This window comes from Carassius auratus, chromosome 26, assembly GCF_003368295.1.
Source record: "Carassius auratus strain Wakin chromosome 26, ASM336829v1, whole genome shotgun sequence".
Lineage (NCBI taxonomy): Eukaryota > Metazoa > Chordata > Actinopteri > Cypriniformes > Cyprinidae > Carassius > Carassius auratus.
Window position 1 is genome coordinate 9730649 of NC_039268.1, and position 10436 is coordinate 9741084.

A 10436-nucleotide genomic window follows, 5' to 3' on the forward strand; every position below is an offset into this window, starting at 1 on the left:
CGTATATCTTGTATATTGACAGCTGCTAATCTAGACAGCAATTTCCCTTCACGCAGGTGCAAAAAAAACATCTGTTAGTTCGCATTTGGCTGTAGTCTGTGTGGTATGTTCAAAGTGCAGATTTTGGTTCAGCCACTGCCAATGCGAGGCAACAACACCGTCGGCTTTCGTCACCTCTAGATCTTTTAAGTCGGCTTGGTATGTCCTGGCCTTTAGTTCAACGTCTGTATATTCTGGTTCAAATAAGGAATGCTGGGCAAAAAATTTGAAGTGATCCCATCTGTCGAAATCTTCAAACATGTTTACAAAGATTTTTTTTTTTTTTGTGTACAGCGTGTAAACAAAGTACAGTGCATTTTGGTTCTACTTCAGAAAGCTGGCTCCTGCGTCAGTCGCTCCACTCGGATTTGATGTGGTACTCTTGTGAACGTGCATCGAAGACTGACATTTAAGAGAAAAAAGTTGATTTTTGATTTTTTTTTCTTTGTGTACAAAAAGTATCCTTGTAGCTTCACAGTGTTGCAATTGAACCACTGATGTCATGATTTTATTGGACTACTTTAACACTGTCTTTACTACTTTTCTGGGCCATAAAATGTTTCAGTTGCTGCAGGGTCAGAAAGCTCTCGGATTTCATTAAAATATATTAATTTGTGTTCTGAAGATGAACAACGGTCTTATGGCTTTGGAAAAACATGAGGGAGGGTGAGAAATTAATGACAATTTCATTTTAAGGTTGAATATACCTTTAAGAAATAAATTGTGTTTTTGTGAAGAATCATCTGAATGGTTTAATGTCACATGAGATGAAGATTTTACTCCTTGTATTTCAACATGTTGAAATGACGTTAAACGCAGTGCTACAACAAGGTGGAAAGATAAGATGAAGGATGAAAGATGAAAATCCTGAAGTAATGATGGCAAAGTTGCTTCTTTTTTTTGTTGGACAGCTAAGGGAATTAATTATTCTATAGACTGCTCTCTGAAACTCAAGTATCAATGTCATTTCAACTGAAATGCACCTTCAATCAAATGCATCAAAAATTTATTTCAAGGAAAAAGATATTCATATATAACATGGATGTTTCAGGGCACTTTATCAGAAAAATAAGGTATTTTTAAGGTATTACAGTATTTTAATATAAGTAACATACTGAGCAACATTTAGGAGTAGCTGATGTACAAATATGTAACTTTGAGGATAGGCTCCTTCCCCGGTGAAAAATTATTTATTTATTTTTGACAGTTTACAACAAAGAGGCAAAGATTTACCTCAGGTTTCAAGCAGATTTTGCATAACAATTTTAGCACACAAACTTTTACCAACAGGCTTTAACCAAAAGAAAATTGTATGTGTTCTCTTCTTACACATACAGTACCCTAAGAAACCTGTCCTGCATTTGAATGAACATGTGAGGAGAGTTACTCTTGCATAAGCCCTTCTTATTGCCTTTTATGTGACACCATACTTCAGGAGAGAGCTCTTATTGATAATGCAGACTGACAGGGAGAAAAAAAGGGGGGAAACATTGGGTCGGTGCTCTGTTAGCACAAGTCATACTTATTACTGACTGCACGTGGTACAGAAAATATTACACATCAATCACAAATAGCAGAAAACCAAATAAAAGGCTGCATAACTACAATAACTGATCTGTAAGTTGGAGTCAAGACACCAGTGAAATGGATTTGGTTCAATGATTTGTAATTAAGGTTTGAGATGATACTATACCAATGACCACATGCATGTCCAGGCTCGCTAGATGTCTGGAAACCTCATATCCCATTCCTCTGGCTCCCCCTGTAACTATGGCAACCTTTCCATTCTGCCTGGGAAAATCTGGCAGGAAATTATAAAAAAAAAAAAAAAAAAAATGAAAATTAAGATTTTTTTTTATTTTTTATAATATGTATAAAAATATATTTTACACTGACACAGACTGTATTTGTTTGGGACATATCCTGTCGTCCCTCATTTGAGTGTTCATGGATGTACTGTGGTCTCAGGGATCATTAAATGTAGAAAGTGCAACCTACACTGATGAACTGAGAACAGCATGACCTGCTTTTGTGATTAAGCCTACTAATGATGCGATTACTTCACTCTTTTGCTTTATGGGTACATATTATTTTCAATAATAATGAAAAACAAGTACACTTGTGTATTTAAGCAGACAATTCAAGACAATAATCAGTGATAAGCAATGCTTCTTTTTGCTGCCATTTCCATGTTAAAATGTCCAGTTAAAATTAGTTTTTCAGAACATAGGCTAGCCAATAATGCAAGAAAAGTCTTAAAATCAGTGTTTCTTAATCATCTTTTTTTCTTTGTCTGTAGCTAATCTGGTCAGGCTTCAGAAGATTTAAATATTTCTGATACAAAAGACCATTGTGTGGATGGATTTGAGTCTAATCCTTTTGCTTTGCGCTGGGACACTGCCCTTTAACACGGATTCAAATTTAAATAAAGAGCCGTCTATAATTGCAATGGAACAATCTGAAGTAGAAACATCTGATTAGCTCATGATAATGCATGAATCACTGAATCTCTGGCAACACTCTAAATTACCCGGAGTCGCCTATAAATTAAATTACACATTGTTATAATTTAATTATAAAGTCAGCATTTCAGCCAGAGGCTAATAAACGTATAAAATATTTAAAACAAATACATTATAAAACACAGGACATTTCTAACTATTTAAATGAACATTAACATCAATTATGTAATCACTTGTAATTAAATGTATTATAAAGTGTCTTTATAAAAATACCTCAGCTTTGGAGTAAATCGGTCAAAGGTTACAGTCGACTATGTTTAGATAACAAATGAGAAACATGTTTAAACTTTATTTTAGGTTTAAGCATAATCACAGCCAAGTTAGCAAGTTAGTTACAAAACAACAATATTTGTTTCAATATCATAAAGTATAAGAAAATGTTAAAAGAAAGTCAACTCAAATAATAATACTAATAATAAATCTCTAACCTCTCATATATTTTACGGTTAGTTTTTTTTTTTTTTTTTTTTTTTTTACTCAGTGGAACATACATAAGAGTCTAACTATCCTTTCATTACAACTTTCACCAGACAATAGAAGTGAACAGGGACAGAGATATGTTGCTCTTCCGTGTAACTGTGTTTATCGTGGGTTATCTGGCTCTAAAAGAACACGAACGTGAGCAAATAAATGCAGAATTTTTGATTTCGCGTGAACTGCCCCTTTAAGCGCACTTCTCACAGAGCGATTCTAAACGTTCCCAATCTATGCCTTGCAGCTCCTAAATCCCCAATAACTGTTTGACACCTGTTCGACAATAAAACAAAAGCCCGTCAGATCACTACAAATCCGTGACCATAAAAACCTCTAACCTGGCAGGGTGAAGGATCTGTTGAAAAGCTGGTATAGAAGAACTCTGACGCCGTCTAAGTAGAGCCTGACGAAGCCGAGTACACAAGTTAAGAGCCACCACATGTTTGAAGATGACAGCGAGTGTCTCAGTATTTACGCTCCGTGCTGAAGTACAGCAGGATGTTATCAGCTGTTTGTTCGATAGTTCCGCCTTCTACGTCAATGACTGTAGACACACCAGAGAGTCTGGATGCAGATTTACGGGGAGTAAACACTACCAAGAAAGGGGAAAAAGGTAGCTGGTGAAGATTACTCAAAAAAAAAAAAAAAAAAAAAAAAAAAAAGTAAATGTCGCAGTATATGAAAGCACATTTCCGCCTCTCAGTATTCTGTCTTTTTTCTTCGCAGTTCTGAGAAAAAGGTACAGGCAAGTTTGATCGCTGTCTTTTTTTTCTCAAATTAAGGCCGAATTGTTTTAAAAAAGTTCCAAACTGCCTTTTTATTTTTTAATTATGTGGCAGAAAATGGCCCAAAATAAATAAATAAATTTAAATTCCAGTTAAAAATCATGGATTCAATGACGTCAAGGTCGACAATATTGCAAAATATTGAGTATGACATAGAAGTTTCCTTTTTTCTGTTGAACATAAAATGTTTTTTTTTTTTTTTTTTTATTAAAGTGGGAAACTAAACGGTGATGAATATGGGTAAACACTTGCTGGTCCCCATTGACTTACATTGTGTAGAAAGGGAAAGTGAAAAGAAAGCAAAGTGACATGTGGTGACCCATACTTGGAAATTATGCTCTGCATTTCACCCATCCAAGTGAACACACACACACTGTGAACACACACCCGGAGCAGTGGGCAGCCTTATTGCTGCGGCACCCGGGGAACAGTTGGAGGTTCGGTGCCTTGCTCAAGGGTCTTACCTCAGTCTTTGTATTGAAGGTGGAAGAGAGCTCTGGTTATTCACACTACCCCCAGAAACAATCCCTGCCGGACCTGAGACTCGAACCTGTGACCTTCGGGATACAAGTCCGACTCAAGCATTACATAGTATAGCATCAATAAATAAATAAATAAATACTATGACACACAATGGGTACAATACACTGTGTGGTTACTCAGATTCTTCAAAATATTGTGAAGAAATTCACAACTTGAGAGTGAGTGAACAATAACAAAAATATCAATTTTTAGGTGAACTATCGCTTTAAGAGATATCCTGAATAAAAAGAGAGATTTTAGTGTCCAGTGCAGATCTAATGACTAAAGCATTAGCCAACATAATGCAGATAGATAACCTAGTAACATTTCATGATTTTTATATATATATATATATATATATATATATATATATATATATATATATATATATATAACATTTACTCAATGTCACTAGGTGGAATAACCTTCCATGATTTTATGATGACCTTAATCGGCCAGTTGGGTACAGTTATCAGCCGATGCAAATTTAATATTGACAGACTGATAAATCAAAATCTCTTATAATGCAGTGTTATTTTATGATGTATGATGCAAATGGGTGAAATAGGCTATTCTGTATGAGTATGCTTTTGATCACCTTCCAGCAAATTCTCTCCTGTAAATTTTATTTTATTTATTATTCATTTATTATTAATCACCCCCACCTCCCTCTACATTTTGTAAACTAGGGAGACCCTAAAATTTAATAGTTTACTTTAGATTCTTCTCAAAATAAGTAAAACTGAGGACCCACCTACCTGAATGTTTTAAATGTCTCACTAATTAAAACACCGGATTCAACTCATCGGCTTTTGAATTAGTTAACAAGACCTCTAAAACATTCTGGGAAAACTGGAGCTGGGACATAGATGCGTCAGATGTTCTTACGCCACTGAATTACACAACACAAGATGTGCTTCCGGAACATCCTCAAATCTAGCTGGATAACATGGATCATCAGGTTTTACTCGTGGAGATGCCAGATCACCAGCTTAAGTTCTGCTCTAAATTACCAAGACATCATGAAATTCATGTTAATTTTTCAGTTAAAATTGTCACTTGAATTGTTATGCTGATAATAATATAAAGGAAAATAGTTGTATTAGAGAAATGCAAGATAGAAGCATTTCCCTTATTGGTCTTCCCTACTCTCTCTCTCTCTCTCTCTCTCTCTATACATATAATCTCAGGCTGTTTATATTCTTGACACAAGCAGTTTTTTTCGTGTGTGTGTGTGGGGGGGGGGGGGGGGAACAGACATTTATGCTGTCATACAAGGGGGATGTGTGCCATGAAAACCCCTCAAGAGAGAGAAACGCAAACCTGGAGCTCAGCTTTGGTGCAGTGACAGCAGGTTGTGGAGAATCCTTGATGTTTGACTAGCACTATGTAAACAGACATTTTCTACTGGAAGTGCTCTCAGGCCTTATAAGTAGGGATTTTGTCTGAGAAAAGAGCCTGAATGTCTTAGATTGTGGAAACTGAGCACCAGACAGTTCTTTCTAATTTTGCTTAACATTTAAACATGGACCTGTTACTGAATTTCTATAATATTTGAGAATTCAGGGGGGGGGGGGAGGAAAATGCTGGACATGGGTCAAAGAGGCTGAGGTGTGACAAAATGACAACTTGGTTTTCTACATCGGCTCTCAGGATTTGTCCTCAAAGCTTAAATCAATGCCACTTCAAAAACTAATCATTGCGTGCCATTGTGACCTGAGGGGCTTCTGCCTTGCTTCCTCTTCTTGTCGTCATCTCTTTTAGCAGGCATGTTGCTTTATCCTTTCCGGGCCAGGGAGGTTGCTTCCGCTGAGCATGTTCTAACACTGACCTGAATCCCTACTCACACTCGTTCTTTCCAGAAGAGCTAAGCCTTCAGACAAACAAGCACTCACGCATAAACTCGATCTTCTCTCTCCATCTTTTCCTCTTACTCTGAATGCTGGATAGCAAAACAGCTGTTGTATTTTCTCCTTCAGAGTTTGTTTGTATCTACAGACTCCTTGTCAGAATGCATTCAGAACAACAGCACATTTAACCTGGGCGCTCCAACCCTCCCCCATCTCTCACTCTACCACTTCTTATTTTCTCTCTCTCTCCAGTTCCACTGTTCCAAGAACAGTTGTGTAATTTGTTACATATGCGCACAAGAAGTGTAGTTGGCATTCAGAGCATGAGGGAAAAGCATCCTCATGTCATCCAAACACAGTACTTTCATTCATCCTCTTTCAAACACAAATTAAGACATTTTTAACGAAACCTGAGAGATTTCTATACCTCATTGGAAAGTCCTAGTAAACAAAACTTATAAGATCCAAAAAGATCAAAAAGGTAACACAAAATGAATCCACGTGAATCAGGGAGTTTATGTTTTGTGAAGATCTATGATTGCTTTGATGACTTAAATACATTTAGGCTTTTATTTAAATCTAAGCAATGATCAAAAACATCACATAGGGTAAACACGGAAGCGCAAATTATTCATATGGATTCATTTTACAATACCTTTATGATAATTTTGGATCTTCTAAATTTTGGTTATATGGGCTTTTAATGGAGGGACAGGAACCTATCAGGTTTAAGTTCAAATATTTTAATGACAGAATTTCCAGATTTTACTTACATTTATAATGTAATAAATCAACATGGCATTAGGAGTTATTTAATGTCACCTCTCAGGTTCATACTGTAAATGATAGGGGATTTTAAGCCATGAATATATAAATGTTACAATTGAATAATATTTATTTTTTTCTGTCCTCAACACAGTCTTTACAAAATATGTACTATATGTCTGTATTGTATTTATTTGTTTAAAAGAGTTATATGAATGTAGCTGTGGTTCTTTTATAAAGAATACAATGATACAAGAACCATTTTGTTATATACACACACACACACACACACACACACACACACATCAATATGCATGCATAAAAGTTTAGTTAAAGACTTTACATCATTCTATTATCTCTCTCTCTCTCGAACAAACACACAAATAATATAGCTACACCTAGAAACATTACTGTTTTTATTATCATAGCTAATGATTTTATACTCAGCTGAGGAATAAGACATCTTCAACAAGCACAATGAATTCTGTGTTAGCTACAACCCATCTGCCCTCTATTTGTCCTTCAGATAGGTAATGTAAGCGCTTCAGTGGGTTCTGTCGTCATAGCACTTCATTGTCAGTGATCTGGGTCTAGCGGTCCTTTCTCAAGCTCACTTGCATAGGTGGCCCAAGTTCGAGGGCAATTTGGCAGCTGGTCGCGCTCATGATGCGCTATGGTGACTGTACTGACACTTGAGATTCCTCTCACGTTCAGAGCGGAGTATTTAGTCGGTGAGTCACAATGCTCGTGGCTTGAAATTGTAGTTGTCTTGCAAAAGAAGAAATAGATAAATATAGCATATAAACTCTAAACAATGGAAACGATAATACATAATCAAAGCTTTGTCGACTATGGAACATATATAGGCTAGAGATTGGTTAATGAAAACAAAAAGAACAAATATAAAGAAATGAAGCTGTAGCAATGAGTTCTCACCGGATCTCTACATAATAAATGGCTGAAAGAATGAACCAAATTCCAAACGCTCTCACATCTTAAGCGCACAATAGGCGAACCACAGGTTTCTATGGCAAGCAGTTTATCGCTTAAACCCAACTAGTAGCCTATCTATTTTTACGTCTCTGTATTTTCGTCATATATATTAAATATTAATAATAACTTAACTAAAATGGGCTTTTCTGGCTAGTTACATATATAAGATGAATTCTAGCTTGAGATAAATGTTACTTGGTGTCATACGTATGAGTATCCATTTAAAAAGATCTAATATAACTGAAAAGGATAACAATTAACAACGGAGAGTTTATAGTTCCAGTAATCCTGGGTTTGGAGGGATTTAAGTTTAGTTCTAATTCCAATCGAACTCACCTGAACTAAAGTAATCACTGTCTTCAGGATTAGTAAAATCATCCAAAACTGGGACAAGCTTGAGCTAAACTCTGCGGGACGGTGGGACTGCATGATTGGACAATCCTGTTCTATCTGAAATAACTGAAATACAACAATCTGTGAATAGTTTATTCATAGTGCATTCAGTTTGTTGCCACTAAAAATGGAATAGTCACTGTAACTGTTGCAATGGGATAAGTACTAGTACATAAATAAGTAATAATATAGACAGCCCCATAGTGACTAATATGGAATAAAAATACTAGGCATTGAATAGTTACAAGTGGAAATTGAAAAATGCACTTGTTAGTATTGGATTTCTCGTTAGTAATTATACATACAGCCTGCAAATAATAATAATAAAATATTTTAGATTTTAATTTAAATGGATAAATGTAAAAAAGGCTTGCCATAGTCTTCCATACATTTATAGTGCGATTAACTGGTATAAGATATTTGCTTTAATGTATCTGACAGCAGAAAATTTGAGACATCCATAAACTGTACACCCTAAGAAGGCGGCACAAAAATGATGCCATGCTCAAAAATCACTGACAGCCTTTGATATAATATCTCAACTTTTATTGTTCATTTTCGCTCATATGACGTTTTTGCGCTCAGTCTTCTATTTGGGAAGGTAATAATTGAATTTATGAAATGTGATACAGTACTTACATATAGACTTAAGCAAACTAGTTATTTTATCATTAATGGCAGCAAAAAAGTCCACTGAATTTAATTTTAACGAAATTATTCCTTTTTTGTTTTCTCCGATTTGAATTTCAAATTAGTTTAAAAAGCTCAGATTTGGACATATGGAATGATTTGAAATGGTATGCGTTAAAGGAAAACAGATCTTTTCAATGGTTACTGACAGCCAGTGAAGCGCAACACGTTAGTGGAAAAGGAAACCTCAGTTAATGTCAGTAAATACCGACTCAGTGCTGTCCATTCTTAATTCTCATTCCAGGAGTTGATCAGGCTAGTAACAGGGCACTTACCAGAGTCAACCTTTGCTCCCTTGTTGATCAGTGCCAAAGCTGGGAGACCCGGTGCATGTCCTTAAAGACGCATCCAACAATGTCAATCAAATTCCGTGATCACAATCCACATCTCGACATATATACCATAATATCACGTACAAAATGAGCAGGATCGCAAAAATAAACAGTGCAACCAGTATTGCTTTGGTGACTGGGGATATTAAAGACTGCATGACACCGGCGAGCTGGAGAAAGCAGACACCGTGAGCGCAGTGAAGATGGATACACGTTCAGGCGCCAGTAGCGTCCGATCCGGTCCGTATCTGCATTGGTGCGTGCCGAGTGGGGAACCTAGAGTGAAACGCGTGGGCTCTTCAAAACATGACACGCGAAAGAGCGCTGCCATCCACTGGTGATCTCTCACACCATTTACGCAAGGGGGCACGATACTCTGAGGTCCCTTCAGGATACCCATCGTCCAATACTGCTTGTTCAAAAGATAGATTAAATCAATTAAATCTTAAATGATAAGAATGTGAAATGTGAAAGATCTTCAAAATAATAATAAATAAATAAAAAAAGGGGAAAAAATGAAATAGACTTCATAATTAGGTTGCGTTACAAAGTGCATTTTAAAAAACAAACCTTAGGTTTTGAAATGAGTACATGCTCTTAGTATTGGGGGTTTTGTCCAACAAATGAGGTGTGCTTGAATTATATTGTAAACCAGATCCTTTGACAAAGATGACAATGGGTTGTGTTTTATTAAACTTTAATCCCAACTGTGCAAGTCAATTCATGTATCCGACGATTGTGGTTCTCGGTGAGTCAGATCAGAAATATGTACCATAGTTGCAACGCGTTCATTTAACACTAGATGGCGTAAGAAACCAGTCTATTTGCTGTCTGCTAGGGGGCGCTATTGCCATGCCAACGCTCATGCAAAAACAAAACAAAAAAGAAAAAGTTAAAATTAGAAACGCATCCAAAACGGTGGCACGCGCATGTTCAGTGATTTTTAATCAGAAAAAAACCCAAACAACTTTAAAAAAAAAAAAAAAAAAAAAAAAGCAGACAAACAACTACTTAAACCTTAATCTTAAAACACGATGGCTCTGTTATTCTATTAGAAGTAAACGCGCTCTT

At 36.1% G+C, this 10436-nt stretch overlaps 1 protein-coding gene across 4 annotated transcripts in view; it reads right to left on the reverse strand.

Annotated features, from left to right (window-relative positions):
- dhrsx (dehydrogenase/reductase (SDR family) X-linked) overlaps positions 1–9744 on the reverse strand; it is a 43609-nt gene extending 33865 nt beyond the window's left edge. Inside the window, exons 1-2 of one of the 4 annotated variants that reach the window (XM_026204117.1) lie at positions 9309–9744; positions 1733–1840 (exon numbers count right to left, since the gene is read on the reverse strand). In XM_026204117.1, the coding sequence (XP_026059902.1) occupies positions 1733–1787 (55 nt within the window). In that variant the 5' untranslated portion in view covers positions 1788–1840; positions 9309–9744. Of the gene's footprint in view, positions 1–1732; positions 1841–3373; positions 3634–9308 lie in introns of those variants that run through there. The other 3 variants (XM_026204114.1, XM_026204115.1, XM_026204116.1) reach the window with 3 other exon arrangements.
- Between the last annotated feature and the right edge of the window lie 692 nt (positions 9745–10436).